General features: G+C 44.1%; 1 protein-coding gene across 4 annotated transcripts in view; it reads right to left on the bottom strand.

Moving 5' to 3' along the window:
* astn1 (astrotactin 1) overlaps positions 1–17,978 on the bottom strand; it is a 4,064,875-nt gene that overhangs the window by 3,255,256 nt on the left and 791,641 nt on the right. For all 4 annotated transcript variants that reach the window (XM_072511608.1, XM_072511609.1, XM_072511610.1 and 1 more), the window contains exon 2: positions 15,244–15,431. In XM_072511608.1, the coding sequence (XP_072367709.1) occupies positions 15,244–15,431 (188 nt within the window). The remainder of the gene's footprint in view (positions 1–15,243; positions 15,432–17,978) is intronic.

Genomic DNA, 17,978 nt, shown 5'->3' with positions numbered 1-17,978 from the left:
CTGCTGTCACTGTGCATTGGTGGTAGTGGGAGTGAATGTTTAAGGTGGTGAATGGGAAGCCAATTAAGCAGGCTGTGTTGTCCTCACTGATGTCAAGCTTCTTGAGTGTTGTTGGAGCTGCACTCATCCAGGCAAGAGGGAGAATATTCCATCATACACCTGACTTGTGCCTTGTAGATGGTGTACAGGCTTTGGGAGTCCGGAGGTGGGTTACTCGCCGCAGTATTTTTATGGTTATTTCAGATGAGTTTCTGGTCAATGATAATTCTATCTTGCTGCAGGTGGTCATTGCCTGACACTTACTTGATACAAATGTTTATTGCACTTATCAGCCCAAGCCAAATGTTGTCTAATCTTGCTGCATGTGGATACAGACTGCGTTAGTATCTGAGGAGTTGTTATTGGTGGAGAACACTCTGCAATCGTCAGCGAACATCACCACTTCTGACCTTATGATGGAGTTTAGACGATTGATAAAGCAGTCAAAGATGGTTGGGCCCAGGACACCACCCTGAGGAACTCCTGCAGTGTTGTCTCGGGACCGAGATGATTTTCCTTTTCCTTTGTAACTCTCCAATGTTTTTGAACATGCAGGTGCCTCCAATGTTTGAACCCCTGCAATCAGGTTCCAACTCCATCACAACACTGAAGCAGCCCTAAGCAAATGACAAATGACAGTCTATGTGATTGTGAGCGATACTTCCTCATCATTCTTAACCTCTCTGCAGCACATGCCAAGGTTGACCACCCCATCCTGTTTCGATGCCACTTAACTATTATCCAGTTGAGTAGCACTGTTCCTGCCTGGTTTCACTCTTTCCTATCCAGTCATAGCCAGAGAATAACTTACAATTACTTCTGTTCCTTCTCCCATACCATGACCTCACCATAGACACCATAGGGTCCGATTTACATGCTGCCCTTCAGCAACATGATCTGAAATTACATTAGTAAGACATGTACATTGTTGATATCTCAGCACCACCTCTTTTGACACCACCACGGCATCTGATTTGTCATGTTGCTTTTCTGACATCACAACAGAATCACAGCATCTTGGCAGCACAGGAGGGAGGCCATTCGGCCCATCGAGTCTACACTGACACTTTGAAAGAGCATTTTTATCTGGTCCCAACTTCCCAGTCTTATTTGTGTAACTTTTCGTTTTGGTTTCAAATAGTTTATTGTATATGTAGAAGTTCCTGCAAAATTATCAACATTTAATCTTGTCATAAGCTTTTGTTTCTTCAGCTTTTTCTGGGAACCCTTCTGAACAACCTTCTCCTCTGGTTTCAGAACAATCAGGGGCATCATTCTCCGACCCCCCAGCGGGTCGGAGAATGGTCGTTGGCCGCCGTGAATCCCACCCCCGCCGGTTGCCGAAGTCTCCAGTACCGGAGATTGGGCGGGGGCGGGAATCGGGCCGCGCCGGCTGGCGGGCCCCCCCGCTCAATTCTCCGGCCCGGATGGGCCGAAGTCCCGCCAAGAAATTGCCTGTCCCGCCAGCATAAATTAAAGTAGGTATTTACCGGCGGGACAAGGCGGCGTGGGTGGGCTCCGGGGTCCTGGGGGGGGCGCGGGGCGATCTCGCCCCCGGGGGGTACCCCCACGGTGGCCTGGCCCGCGATCGGGGCCCACCGATCCGCGGGCGGGCCTGTGCCATGGGGGCACTCTTTCCCTTCCGCCTCCGCAACGGCCGCCACCATGGCGGAGGCGGAAGAGACTCTCCCCACTGCGCATGCGCGGGAAACTGTCAGCGGCCGCTAACACTCCCGCGCATGCGCCGCCCGGGGATGTCATTTCCGCGCCAGCTGGCGGGGCACCAAACGCCGTTTCCGCCAGCTGGCGGGGCGGAAATCCCTCCGGCGCCTGCCTAGCCCCTCAATGTTGGGGCTCGGCCCCCAAAGATGCGGAGCATTCCGCACCTTTGGGGCGGCGCGATGCCCGTCTAATTGGCGCCGTTTTGGGCGCCAGTCGGCGGACATCGCGCCGTTGGGGGAGAATTTCGCCCCAGTTCCTTCTCAGTGAGGATCAACTTTATGTGGCATGGTGAGCTCAAGTATGGGTTTATACAGCCATAGTCATGATGCATCTTGGATACCTTGTTCACTTGAATGTGCTCGAGCACTAAGGAATTCACATCCAGACCCTTGAGTTCAGCATTGTTTTCTGTATTCTTTAGCATGTGCACCAGAAACTCTGCACTCTTTTTAGGTCAATGACCTTGAGTCTATCGCCAGGCCTCAGCTTGTGCACACCAGCCAATTCCATCATTGTATCGGCGGAAAGGGACACACTGCCTCTTGATCATAACATCCTTCAGGTACTTGGTCACTTTGCGGTTGTGCATGGCTTTGATGGTCTGGCAGCCTCATAAGTATTCTTCAGTGTACTCATAAGTTGGAACTCCCTGCCTTACATGATTTGGTGGAGTTCTCTGGATCTAGCGAATAACGGACCATTTTCAGAGAACTCCGGCCACTAACATGGAAAAAGCTTACTCCCGTAACTTTATACATTCTTTATTTTCAGATAGGAATCCAATTCCCTTTCGAATATCTTGATCAAACCTGCCTCCACCATCCTCTCAGGAAATTCATTGCAGACTCCAACCACCTTCTGGGTGAAAAAGTTTTACCTCAGATCACTTTTATTCCTTTTGCCAATTACCAGTAAAGGTTGAGCAAACATTTACTCCAATTAAATATTGAGAAAACTGGAGCTATTGCCTTTGGTTCCAGTCACCATAAGACCATAATATGAAAGAGCAGAAGTATGCCATTCAGCCCATTGAATCTGCTCTGCCACTCAATGATTGATATGGTAATCCTCAAGCCCATTTTCCCACCTTATTCCCATAACCCTTGATTCCCTTACTGATTAAAAATTAGTCTATCTCAGCCTTGAACATACTTAACGACCCAGCCTCTACAGCACTCTGCAGTGAAGAATTCCACAGATTCACTAAAAAATGCCCCCTCAACTTTGTCTTAAAGGGACGATCCCTTACTCTGAGATTAAGCCCCCTGGACTCTCCCACAAGTGGAAAAGAAATCCCACAGCATCTCCCCTGTCAAGCTCCCTCAGAATCCTATATGTCTCAATCAGGCTGCCTCTCATTATTCTAAACTCCAATGAGCACAGGCCCAATCTACTCAACCTCTACTCATAAGAAAATGCCTTCATATCTGGGATCAACCTTGCGAACCTTCTCTGGACTGCCTACAATTCTAGTATATATTTTATTTCAACCAGGGATTTCCTCCCTTTCCTCCCTTTCCCTGGCCACTGTCTGAAGCTAAAGCAGACTGTTGACATCCTATGTCACCGGAGTTTAGTTTCTAACTCCATAACAATCTCTGTACCATCACCTGTCTCCACCCTGCCTCAGCTCCTCTGCTGATGAAACCCTCATCCAGGCCTGTCTTTCCTCTTCTCGCCTTGACTAATTCAAACCTCTTATGGCTGGACCCTTTCCTTGAACCCACTGTCAACTGGAATTGGTATAAAATGTTGCTGTCCATTACCTAATTCTCTCAAAATTTCATTCATCCATCAATTCTGTGCTTGCAGACTTCCTTTCCACCAATGTCTCAAATTTATCATTCCTATCCTCATGTTCAAATCCCTCAAAGACCTCACTCACCCCTATATCTGTAACCTCTACAAGCTTTACACCCTCCAAGAACAATTGTATTCTGGTCTCTTGTGGAACCCAATTTCTTTCACTCCAGCATCGACATTAGATGTATAGCTCCTGAACACTGAAATTATCTCCTAAACCTGTCTGACTAGATACCTCTCTCTTCTCCTATAGGACATTTATTGAAGACTACCTGGGTGGCATTCTCATCCCCCAGCCTTGTGTTTCTCTGCAGTGTGCCATTCGCTGGCAGCGGGTTTCTCTACTCCCGTTGCTTGTTAATGAGATTTGCCATTGAAGCCATCCACATTGTTGGGAAAACAACAGGCAGGGGAGCACTGCTGGCAGGATAAAAAGAATCCCAACGGCTGGAGAATTCCGGCCCCTCTTTAACAAAATCTTTGTTTACTGTCCTAATACTCCTAATGTGGCTCGACGTCAAATTTTGTTTGGTAACACTCCTAATTAAGTACCTTGGGACGTCTTACATGGTTAAAGGTGTTCTAAGGAAGTTGTTTTCCTTGAAGTGCGCAATTGCGTGAACCTTTTAAAAAATAAATTTAGACTACACAATTTTTTTTTTTTCCCAACTAAGGGGAAATTTAGCATGGCCAATCCACCTAACCTGCACATCTTTGATTTGTGGGGGTGAATCCCACACAGACATGAGGAGAACGTGCAAACTCCACACGGACAGTGACCCAGGGCCGGGATTTGAACCCGGGTCCTCAGCACCATAGTCCCAGTGCTAACCACTGCGCCACATGCTGCCCTCTAACTACATGAACCTAACCATTGTTACTAAAGTCAGAAAACCTATTCCCTCAGAAACAAATTCAGTTTTCAGGTTGAAAAGAAGCACCTTTTTCTTAAAAATAACAGACACTCCTTTATGGAACTGGAAAGCTTACTCCTCTGTTTTTGAAATATTGAAATTTTCCTCAAAACCCTTCTCACTTGAATAAATTGAACATATAGAAGGTAATTTTCTAGTGGAGAAGATTCTAAATTCATTTAAAAATAATAATATAAAACAAGCAAAACATCAAAGTAACCACATCAATAAAGTTAACTATGCTTATCAGTGCAGCATTCCATTCATTAGCCAAAAGCAAAAATCATTCAATGTTTCTAATACACACATGCTTCATCTCTCTTCTTCACAACAACAATTACTCATTTACTTTACCAATAGTTTAGAAGCAACTCCAGAAAAATCAACTAAGCCTGCCAACTAGTTTCAGCTGTGGTTCAGTTGGTGTCATAACTGCTTCTGAATCATTGGATTCAAGCCTCACTCGAAGGTTTGACTACAAAGAACAAGACTGACTCCAATTCAGTACTCAAGGAATGTTTGGGAGGTCGGTTAGCTCAGCTGGCTGGACAGCTAGTGCATGATATGGAGTGTCAGCTAACAGCAGGGGTTCATTTCCTGGCTGAGGTGACCATGAAGGTCCCACCTTCTCTCCCTCACCTGAGGTGTGGTGACCCTCAGGTTAAATGACCACCTGTCAGTCCTCTCTCCCTCAAAGGGGAGAGCAACCTATGTTCCTGTTATAACCTTCAACAAGAGCCAACAAAGTTGTTTTGACACAACTTTATGGACACCATGCCGGTCACCACCGCGCAGATACACAATTGGACACAAAAGGCTCCATATTGGTGAAAGGACGCCACATCGTCTTACACAGGGACCAGCAAGGGAAGCTACCCGATGTTTTGCCTCATGGTGGACGCATACTCCAAGTGGCTGTAGGTCCATCGGATGTCGTCCACCACGTCGAAGGCCACGGTTGAGAAGTTATGGCTTTTTTCAGCACCCCGGAATTCTGGAGGTGCTCACCACAGACACCTAGCAACGTGTTTCAGTGTCTGATGAAGGTAAACAGAGCATGGCACATTCGTGCAGCCCCGTATCACCTTTCTTGAATGGGCTGGTTGAATGAGCGGTGCAGACCTTCAAGAGAGGAATAAATAAACCACGGGGACATTGGAGATGTGACGAGCATGATTTTTGTTTATCTATTGGGCTATGCCATATGCTTCAACTAGCGTAGCAGCAGCGAACTGATGATGGGCCGGAGGCTGAGAACTCGCCTCAGCCTTGCATTCCCTGACATTGGCGGGAAAGTGCAACATGGTTAGCACCTGCAGATGCGAAGCCAAGGCTAGCAGATGTGGACCAGGAGTTTCAAACTAGGGGATGCAGTGTATGTCCGTACTTTCAGAGACGGTGCCCAATGGATTCCAGGGACAGTGGCACAACAGACCGAACTGGCTTTGTAGAAGACGGTGTGGAGGCACCTTGAGTATTTCTGGAGCAGGGGGACAGTACTACGCCATGCCCCACCAGAAGAATCATCTTCCAGCCATGTCACCTCGACACAATGGGATCTGGGAGCAGCCCCCACCCCCCGGCCCTATGCCGAGATGGGGGAGGTGGGAGACTCCGACTCAGAGATGGAGACGCAGGCATCTGAGGATTCCAACGGCAACATGGGCAGGGATCAATAACCGGTGGTACCCCTCAGATTGTCATCAACAAAACAATGTTCCCCAACACGCCATACCCCCCCATCCAACCCCATAACCATTGGCCATGCAGCCGCGGGCGAGGAAGAGCAGGCACTCTCGGGCTCTATCTTCTTCAGAGAGACCTACGTACTTCGGAGGGCAGGGGGGGGGGGGGTGCGCGGGGGGGCGGGGGGAGGGATGTTATAACCCTATAACACGAGACCCATGGGGAGGACATGATTAGTTTCCCTGTGAGCCACGTGGAGTACGAGCCACCCCACTGAGGGGTAGAGCGCCATCAGCAGGCTAATTAACTCAGTTGCATAAAAGCTGGCCCAGATAGGAGCTGAACTGCAGAGATGTCCCAACTGGAACTGTTACTTGTAAATACTTACTTTTGGTAACAAACGATTCTTTGACTCTCCTTTCCGAACTCCTCCATGACTACTGTTATGACATCCTGGGTGAGTGTGCTGACAGTTTCCAGCCCCACAAACCCTGGAGTCCCAACATAATTGAATTAACCAATAATCTGTGTATTTTCCTGAGAACTTTAACCCTTGACTGCTCCAATGAGTTACAGACACCAGATTTACCAGTAAAACAAGAGCAAAAGATGAACAAATAATGGAAATAATAGAACAACAGTCTACTCGTCTAACTAGTTCCAAAGCCTCATCCCACACGCCACCCAGACACGCACAAGACAAACACATGGTGAAGAGGATTGGAAACGTTAAAAAATAACAGGGATTAAGAGGTATGAGAGATTTGAGGATCTTCGCTGCTGAGGTTGTGGTTTTTGTGGTCTGCAATCTTTGAAATGTTACAATTAATTTTCTTTTTGTGGGGCATCCCGATCTTGCCCGCCCCAGGAACTTCCTGCCCACGGTCCAGAGACCTTTCGCTGGTCCGTTAAATTATTGGCTCTGCCTGCGACGGTTCCCATGACAGGCAGGTCCAGAACATTTAGTCCTTCCTTCATCTTTCACACAGATTATATGAAACATATTTATTAAAATGAAACATAAGGAGGGGTTAATTTTTGGATTCAAAAATGTAGAACTGCATTTATTGCCCCATAAAAGTGTCGGCAATAAATATTGATTTCCCTCAGCGAAGACACTGTTACTTTTGCGTCCTGGAAAAAAATATTTAATACAATTTTCTTTAACAGAAAGGGAACAGTGTTTCAGTTGTTTTCTGGTCCATGTTTGCATGGCATTATAAGATATCTTTATCAGTTTCTCAGTGGCTATCCTTCCTTTGTTTTGAGTGATTACTGCAGGATTATTGTGTAATTACACATCAATCCTCCAGTCGCTAGCTGAAATCGGGAGTAGAGGTTTAAGGCAGCAGTTATAAATGTTTTATTCATCTAAATGTTCTCATTTGAAGTGTTTTTCTTTGGGGAATTCCAGCATCTGCAGATTTCCAAATAACAAGCAGAATCATCAGCCAGGGGTATTATTCTGCATGCCTTATGGTTTATTTCCTGATCAGTTATAGCCTCACACAGCATATAAAATAAATTCAACCAAAATGCATTTGCCAAGAGCTGATTGGCAAAAAACGGAGTTGCCAATTGAAAACAGCTGAGCTCAATTAAGGGCCTCAGCGGTTTGTAAAGCAGATTAATAAATAGATTCACTATTTGGTGTGGAGTTATCCAGAACAGGTTGAAATTCCTGCTCTCTATACAGTTTGCTGATTTCAATCTGGAAAGTAGCAGGAACAACACCACAAATGATTGCAATCAAGCGAGGCTTGGAGGGCCGAAGGCCCTGATCTGTGCTGTACTTTTCTTTGTAAGGGAGGAAGAATCGATAATTCAGGGAATCTGCTTTGGTTTTAATGTGGGTGTCAGGGGCAAGGCCGGCATTTATTGCCCATTCATAACCACCCTCGAGAAGCTGATGGACAACTACCTTCCTGATTGGCATCTGTTGACTGTTGCCTACACCAGAGCCTCAGTACAGGAATTAAGGCTGTCACACGACTGCAGTGCCAAGGGAGTGATGCACTGTCAGGGGTGTTGCCTTTGGATGAAACATTGAACTGAGGCTATGTCTACCTGCTCAAACATACAAAATAGGAGCAGAAATAGACCATTCAGCCCCTCGAGCCTGCTCTGCCATTCGTTAAGTTCATGGCTGATCTATTTGCATTCTAATTCCACATTCCCACCTCTCCCTGCCACAAAAAAGATCCCATTATTTTTTTTTAAAACAAAGAAATGAGTTATCCCTGGTGTCCTGCCAATCTTTGTCCCTCAAGCAATATCCCTCTGGCCATTCTCAAACTTGTGTTTGTGCGAGCATTGCAAATTAGCTTCTTGGCATCTGATATTGCAACAACATCTCTCCTGCAAAACTCTTTCATTGGCTGAAGGCATTTTGAGATGTCCGGTGGTGATGTAAAGTGTTGTATGAATCCAAATCTTTTTTCTTCTTCACAAGTGAGTGGCTTTCTTGCAACATTTCAGAAGGTAATTAAGAGTCAACCCCATTTCTGTTGGTCTGAGTCCCGTGTAGGTCAGACAACGTAAGGACGACAGATTTCCTTCCCTAAAGTCCATATAGACATTGTCTATATGGACTTCAGTAAGGCCTTTGACAAGGTCCCTCATGGTAGACTAGTACAAAAGGTGAAGTCACACGGGATCAGGGGTGAGCTGGCAAGGTGGATACAGAACTGGCTAGGCCATAGAAGGCAGAGGGTAGCAATGGAGGGATGTTTTTCTAATTGGAGGGCTGTGACCAGTGGTGTTCCACAGGGATCAGTGCTGGGACCTTTGCTCTTTGTAGTATATATAAATGATTTGGAGGAAAATGTAACTGGTCTGATTAGTAAGTTTGCAGACGACACAAAGGTTGGTGGAATTGCGGATAGCGATGAGGACCGTCAGAGGATACAGCAGGATTTAGATTGTCTGGAGACTTGGGCGGAGAGATGGCAGATGGAGTTTAATCCGGACAAATGTGAGGTAATGCATTTTGGAAGGGCTAATGCAGGTAGGGAATATACAGTGAATGGTAGAACCCTCAAGAGTATTGAAAGTCAAAGAGATCTAGGAGTACAGGTCCACAGGTCATTGAAAGGGGCAACACAGGTGGAGAAGGTAGTCAAGAAGGCATACGGCATGCTTGCCTTCATTGGCCGGGGCATTGAGTATAAGAATTGGCAAGTCATGTTGCAGCTGTATAGAACCTTAGTTAGGCCACACTTGGAGTATAGTGTTCAATTCTGGTCGCCACACTACCAGAAGGATGTGGAGGCTTTAGAGAGGGTGCAGAAGAGATTTACCAGAATGTTGCCTGGTATGGAGGGCATAAGCTATGAGGAGCGATTGAATAAACTCGGTTTGTTCTCACTGGAACGAAGGAGGTTGAGGGGCGACCTGATAGAGGTATACAAAATTATGAGGGGCATAGACAGAGTGGATAGTCAGAGGCTTTTCCCCAGGGTAGAGGGGTCAATTACTAGGGGGCATAGGTTTAAGGTGAGAGGGGCAAGGTTTAGAGTAGATGTACGAGGCAAGTTTTTTACGCAGAGGGTAGTGGGTGCCTGGAACTCACTACCGGAGGAGGTAGTGGAAGCAGGGACGATAGGGACATTTAAGGGGCATCTTGACAAATATATGAATAGGATGGGAATAGAAGGATACGGACCCAAGAAGTGTAGAAGATTGTAGTTTAGTCGGGCAGTATGGTCGGCACGGGCTTGGAGGGCCGAAGGGCCTGTTCCTGTGCTGTACATTTCTTTGTTCTTTGTTTGTTAATGAGCCAGATGACAATTTACAACAATGACAGTTACAGGGTCGCTATTACTGATACTAGAAATATTGGCCGTTCTCGCCGGTGGGAATCTCCAGCCCTGCCACAGTGAATGGAGTTTCGGCTGAGCGGCAAATTCCCCGACGCCGCTGGCAGCGATTGCGGGGGGGAACTCGAATCGGAGAATCCCGGCCATTATTTCTAAATGCATCCAATTAACTGAATTTCAATTCCTCAGCTGCTGTAGTAGGAATTAAACATGTTTCCAGATCATTAATTTAAGCCTCTAGATTACGAATCCAGTCACATAACCATTATACAACTATTTACAATACTCTTGCTTATTATCTGATGGCCTCTGCTCAAAGTTCTTGAAATGAAAGCAGGCTTCAGCTTATCCCTGATGATAACTATGACAAAATAACTTATCAATGTTAAGATTCACGCATAAAGAATGGCTATTTAGTTGAACACAGGAAGGTGCACACTGGGTAAGTGAATATTGGTGGGAATCTCCCATGGACAGGAATCGTGAGCAGGACGGAGAACCCGACAGACAAGCTAAAAATCCATTGACCTTGGGCAGGATTCTGGTCCCAGAAAGCCCTGTTCATTATATTCACACCCGAGGAAACTGACAGAGCGTTCATAAGGTACACTGCATTATTACTGTGACTGTATATTAGAAAATCAGTTGATGGTATAGGAAGAGACAGACAATGCACATGGTATGTTTGAAGACTGACTTTCATCTCAAAAGTATTCATTGCTGCCTTACATTTGTCACCAATCAAAAACATGTAATGCCATTAGGAGACTTTTAATACTTCCATTAACTTCGTTGAAGCAAAAGTCCAGCCTGAATGACAGCATTATGTTTTTCAGTTTAATGTATTTTATCAATAGCATTCAGCTTTAAATAAGCTTGACGAAACTGGCTCTTTTCAATTTATAGGCAGCAGTCGAGTTCTTCATGTTTAACCCTTGGACAAGGTTAATGTAAAACCATATGACACATTTGCTTGGTAGTAGTTCAACAAACAATTCCGTATTTTCCTATGCTACACTGGTTCTGACCTTTCAGGCACACTGCATCAATCCATTACAGTCATTTTATTTCCATGTTCACATTTATCTTCCACCTTCAGCTCACAGTTTACACACACATATACCTCTTTTAATTGATATGCTCACTGTTGCACTAAGGCCAATTCTTACTTTTGCCTGGACAGTATGTGATAGAGTGGATTGTCCACCATTACAGAACTTGTTCGATTTTCATCCTATTGAGGTCAATGGATGAGCTCATTGAGCACAATATGCTCTTCTAAATTAACTGTTCAGGTGAAGGAAGGTAAAATCAGCCCCATAATTTCCAGACTAAGATCTACAAATTGAATATAACTATATAAATTTATCCTCCGTCTTTCAATTGGCATTGAAATTGTGGTAGTACCAGGTATTACGGTACCTAAGAGGCTGATGACCATTGGTTAGACCCAGGGGTCTACCATTGGCTGTTGTACGTAGCTCCGCCCTGACAGGCGGAGTATAAGAAACGGTGCCGGCCCAGCAGCCTTCACTTTCTGTATCGAAGCTGCTGTGGAACAAGTTCTAGTAGATTAAAGCCTTCAGTTATGAAATCACTTTGTCTTGAGTGTAATTGATTGCGCATCAGAAATGATTTATGACAAATGTCTTTTGATTTATTTAAAACTGAAAGCCAAAATCTAGGTGACGGCCATCTCATTAAAATGAAGCATCAATTTAAACAAGCTAACACAAGCTTTTATGAACGTCATATCCTCTTATCCAAATACGTCAAGACTTATCTTTGAAAATAAGCAATTAAACTGTTCACATTGACTGAACGTTAAACTCAGCTGGAAGGAAAATTGTTTTTATTCAATAAATGCTCACTTGATCAGAGTATAACTGGAGCCAACAGTTCACTGGTTTCCAAAATCCCGATACTTCCTATTTTGCTTTCAAAATTTTGAAACTTACCTCATTACCAACACATTGGTCTGATTTTCAATAAAATAGCAATTAGCTTCACTTTTGTAGGTCTTGTGGCGCATTGGGTAGCGTCCCTGCCTCTTCCTCAGAAGCTCCAGGTTTGAGTCTCACCCCAAGACATGATGACCAGGGAAGGTACATTCATAACACGGCCAAACAGGTTGAGTGTGTCAACTTGCAAATCTTTCCAAACATGCCAAAGGTTGGCATTAACAGTGGGAGAGACTCCTGGTCAGCCACGCTTGATGTGGAGTGGCACCCCTCAAGTTATAAGCCTCTGTCAACAGACTAGTGACCTGTTCCAGGAATTACTAGCTATGGAAACAGACAAAGGGCTGGCTGAGTGCACCACTAGATGCGGGAAGAGATTTGAAATCCTCACTTTAACTTTCACCTTAATCTTGGAATATTTTGTTTACATTTAAGGCAGTCAGATGTTCAACCTCAATTGCAGTTGAGGACAAATAAACAAACAAAACATGCAGAAACATTTATTTAAAATTCAGTAATAGAAATTCAGTAAGAGATCGAAATATGCAAACATTAAAAAAAAGCTTCATAAGTCATCGAAAAATAAAGTTATTAGAAAATTGAAAATGCATCTGTTACTTGACTGGGATTCAATAGACCGGGCTCAACCCTTAACCCTTTGTCCTAGCAAAGATTTACCACCTGTTTTCTGGCACATTCAAATAAAATATTAATAATGGAAGCTTGTCTGCTGATATATTTTCTGTCATTCATGCTTTACCATCAGAATTACAACTGTTTTTCGGTTGTTCAAAATGAGGAGTGAGGCGGTTTTAAAATATTAAAGTGGCATTAACTGGTCCAACAAATCCCCTTAGCCATCCAAGCTTGCAGGATCATAAGAACATAAGAACTAGGAACAGGAGTAGGCCATCTGGCCCCTCGAGCCTGCTCCGCCATTCTTGGCTGATCTTTGTGGACTCAGCTCCACTCTCCGGCCCGTACACCATATCCCCGAAGCCCTTTATTCTTTAGAAAGGTATCTATCCTTTTTCTTAAAAATGTTTAAAGAAGGAGCCTCAACTGCTTCACTGGGCAAGGAATTCCAGAGATTCACAACCCTTTGGGTGAAGAAGTTCCTCCTAAACTCGGTCCTAAATCTACTTCCCCTTATTTTGAGGCTATGCCCCCTAGTTCTGCTTTCCCCGACCAGTGGAAACAACCTGCCCGCATCTATCCTATCTCTTCCCTTCATAATTTTATATATTTCAATAAAATCCCCCCGCATCCTTCTAAACGCCAATGAGTACAGTCCCAGTCTATTCAACCTCTCGTCATAATCTAATCCCCTCAACTCTGGGATCAACCTAGTGAATCTCCTCTGCACTCCCTCCAGTGCCAATATGTCCTTTCTCAGGTAAGGAGACAAAAACTGAACACAATACTCCAGATGTAGCCTCACCAACACCTTATACAATTGCAGCATAACCTCCCTAGTCTTGAACTCCATCCCTCTAGCAATGAAAGACAAAACTCGATTAGCCTTCTTAATCACCTGTTGCACCTGCACACCAACTTTTTGCGACTCGTGCACCAGCACACCGAGGTCCCTCTGCACAGCAGCATGTTTTAACATCTTACCGTTTAAATAATAATCCATTCTGCTGTTATTCCTCCCAAAATGGATAGCCTCACACTTGGCAACATTGAATTCCATCTGCCAGACCCTAGCCCATTCACCTAACCTATCCAAATCCTTCTGCAGACTTCCGGTATCCTCTGCACTTTTTGCTTTACCACTCATCTTAGTGTCGTCTGCAAACTTTGCCACATTGCACTTGGTCCCCAACTCCAAATCATCTATGTAAATTGTGAACAACTGCGGGCCCAACACTGATCCTTGAGGGACCCCACTAGTTACAGGTTGCCAACCAGAGAAACACCCATTTATCCCCATTCTCTGCTTTCTGTTAGTTAACCAATCCTCTACCCATGCTACCACTTTACCCTCAATGCCATGCATCTTTAGTTTATGCAGCAACCTTTTGTGTGGCACCTTGTCAAAAGCTTCCTGGAAATCCAGATATACCACATCCATTGGCTCCCCGTTATCTGCTGCACTGGTAACGTCCTCAAAAAATTCTACCAAATTAGTCAGACACGACCTACCCTTTATGAACCCATGCTGCGTCTGCCCAATGGGACAATTGCCCTCCAGGTGCCCCGCTATTTCCTCCTTAATGATAGATTCCAGCATTTTCCCTACAACCGAAGTTAAGCTTATCGGCCTATAATTATCCGCTTTCTGCCGACCTCCTTTTTTAAACAGTGGTGTCACGTTTGCTACTTTCCAATCCTCTGGGGCCACCCCAGAGTCTAGTGAATTTTGATAAATCAGAACTAGCATTTCCCCAAATGTTAATATGTGCTTGAGTTCAGGGTAACTGCTGAAGTCAGTTGAGTGGGAAATGGATGTGCTCAACGCCTGCATTGTGACTGATCTGGTGGGATTGCTGGAAGATTGGAAAATTATTCACAGTGTCAACCCAAACCTCTCAGAAGCATGCAGTCCCAATTCTATCATTCCATTAATTTTTCAACTGCAATTATCACAAAAAGATTATGATTTTGACTTTGCAATTATGCAAATATTTGGAGCATATAAGTACTCTGCTGTCCATCATTCAAGGTTGGAAATGCAGTTAAATAAATGCAAAACAAAATCTTGTACATTGCAAAGAAGCTGTGCACATTGCACATAGGTTGGGGTAATCTGTTATCCGTTTTGAGAAAGATTTAAGCATCCATTCTTTTGACAGCATGTGATGCCTTGCTACCCGTCATCTGTAGAGAATGTTTAATATAAATAATCTTAAATCTATCCATATTTATGAGCCCATCAACACAGACTAAGACACAGGACTTTCCAGTGCCAGAAGTACAAGAACACATTAATAGAAACGTTTCAAATCAATAATACAATAACAGTAGATATTTATGTTCATCCTATCAATGTTACACTTCACTGAAGTTTGCTACAACTGTAAGGACTGCAAGATTTTCCACTTTTCAAGTACTTTAAATCTATTCCTTACATGGCTGTTGATAATCTTTGAGAGAACAAAAGATTGTTACGGAAAAGCAACTCATCAATTTCTGCCCTCCAACGTGGACAGAGATAACAAAATAACTAATTCACTTCGGCTCAGACCTCCACCAACATAGATGTTTAAGTTCAAAAAAATGTTAAGAACGGTGGTTAAACAATAATTTAAAATAAACAATCAAAAGGGAAGAAAAGCATAAAGTGGAGTAACTGACCATCACCGAAATGTGAAGGATTCGGAGTTCATCCTCAGCGGAGTCAGTTTGAGAGTAGATGGTCGGGATAAGTCCTGGTAAACGATGAGCTATATTTTGATGGTGGACATGAAAAAGCAAGGTTCCATTTTCAAGCCACTGCTGCCTCCAGCGAACAAGAGGAATCTCTTCTGCAGAGCCGGATATTTCTGTGAAAAACAAACGTATTGATTTGGAATTTCATTGAAGAAAGTGAAAATCTCAAAGCGTGCTGAAAGCAATTTCAAATTTAATAATATAACAACACTTTAGATAATACAATAATGTATAATCTGTCCCCCTGTACTGGTGGTGACTTATTTATTGATTTGAACAAAAGGGAAGCTGGAAGCATCCCTGAACTTCAATTAAAGTTCAATCAAAAAGAAGTGAAAGATATTGAACTTTCAAATTACAGACCAGATGAGCTTGGAATTAATGGGAGCTCACATACTTCATTCAGCTCCTTGTCAAACCAAATCATGAAATAATATAGTCTAGTTCGATTATCATGAATAATCCTCCTATAATAGCAAGAAATATCTAATCATGACAAAATTTTTCATTGTAATAAGTAGAACATTAACCATGCACCCAAATCCATCAAATGAATTACATTTCTGAAGCACATTGCTGGGCTGTGGATAAACTTACCCAATCTCATTTCTCTTCATTACAACAAGCTCTTCTAGTTTCCCTTGGCACTGAGGACAGTATAGGTGGAATCATATAGTGATCAGATTTAAGTGTGAGTTGGGACCCTGCAGTAATCAGAGGAGGTTGAATCCTCTGGGAGTCAACCAATTACTTTAGCCCCTCTGCGACCACCATCGAATTAAGTCCTGGCAATACTGTGCCTTTTGCAACCTCGGCCATGCGGCGTACTAAGGAAACATTGGCAGCATAACCACCCGTGGAAGATGTGAGGATGGCAGCATGACAGTGAAAGTACGTGAAATATTCTTTGGTGTAATGCCACCCCAATGGCCGAGGTTGACTCTTATCATTCATGAAAATCTTTCCATCCACCTTACAGGAAAAGAGAGTGCACATTACCCAGGAAATGGGCAGATGTGTAGTAAAATAGCCCACTTTGCTGTTCTAGTGGAAGAGGAGGCCCTGGCAATTGAAGGACACGTAAGAGAGCATGCTGTGGCAAAGGACAAAGTAGAGATTTGACTGAGAGAAGGTCCAAGTTTTATGCATGAAAAATGTCACACTTATGAAACATCATATTTAATTGCATTGCAGGCTTTGGCAATTGAGACAATTACAGAAGCATGATTTGCAAGGGAAGCAGAGATGTCACATTTATTAAAGAATGGTTTCTTGTCATCATAGGTGCTGCTTTTTCGAGGAATCTCTTTAGAACAAAGATGCAGCCTCTTCAAAAAAAATGTGGTTAGTAAAACAGCTGCTCCTCAGAGTTAATAGACCCCAGCAGAGCTATATAAATAAACAACCATGAAGCCATCCTTTTGAAATTGCCTGGATCTGTTAATCAAAAGGCTTTTAAAAGGCAATGGTTCATGAAATTGAATGTAAACAATGCAGTTCAAAGCTTTTAGGCTTCCAAGCTTGCAGAGTGACTTCAATGAGTTAAAGGGCTGTGGAATAGACTGTGGAAAAACAATTGCAAAGGTTTACATCACATTAAAGGGAATACTTTTACCTTCACCTTACAGATATTTGAATTTGGTATACTGACAGGCAGTTTAAAGGATTGAAGGCTACATGGGAAAGCCAACCAAATGATCCCCATCTCAAGCCTGAGCTCCTTCAGCCTAGCACAAGCCCTGCTGATCTGCACCTCCCATGAAGGACCCCCTAAACACACTGGAGGCAAGTGTCAGGAGGGTACTCACACCCTTGCCCTCCCTCCTCATAGTGCAAGGTACCAGGTTGGCACTGACAAAGGGCTGAGGGGGGAGGATGAGGGGAGGGATCGAGGAGGGCTGAAGTGGGGACTCAGGGGTGGTACGAAGAGTGTGGGCTGAGGGTGGCACCTGAAGGGGGGGAAATAAGGGTGGGCCTGAAGAGGGTGACTAAGATCGGGCTGCCCTTTAAAATAGCAGAAATTAGGCCCTGTCCCTCTCAGGTGAAAACCCCAATCCACTTTTTTAAAATTTACCATGTGCCATGGACTTAATTTTTCAACAAATGAGCACTGAAATGCAGCTACTGCTGTGAATACACTTTAAATAATGCTGTCCACAAGGATGTTACCACCAATGATGTCAGGTAAACGGTTGCTTCTCACTCTTGTGGTTTCTGCTCTTCCGAGCATATAAATGTTTGTAATTGATGTGGTTTTGAGCTCACTGATTATTTCATATGACTTAAGAATGCTTTTGAACTCAGAGTTTTGCAGCCGAATACAAGTTAACACGATTCAGCGTTGAATACTGTCACAGTTTCCAGGTAGGGAAATGCTCTCCTTTTCCTGCACAACATCCAAGCGCAGTTGTGCCGTGAAAACGCTGAGGCCTACTGCCAATATGGCGGGTATTCCGCAAGGCACACCACGGTCAATGGTTGGCCCCTTGGCTTCTCTACCAGAGAAGCATCTCTACCAGATGCATGTACTAATTCCTACTCCCATGACCAAAGACGTTCCAACGTATGTGAAGGGCAGTCTGAGGCTGTGCCTTCATGAAGATGCATCCACAGTCATCTCCACATCTGATATTCAGGATATTATTCCAGTATTGCTGTGG

The sequence above is a fragment of the Scyliorhinus torazame genome, chromosome 7 (genome assembly GCF_047496885.1).
Source record: "Scyliorhinus torazame isolate Kashiwa2021f chromosome 7, sScyTor2.1, whole genome shotgun sequence".
In the NCBI taxonomy this organism is placed as follows: domain Eukaryota; kingdom Metazoa; phylum Chordata; class Chondrichthyes; order Carcharhiniformes; family Scyliorhinidae; genus Scyliorhinus; species Scyliorhinus torazame.
Note: the sequence above shows the minus strand (reverse complement) of the source record. Positions and strands in the feature narration are given on the sequence as shown.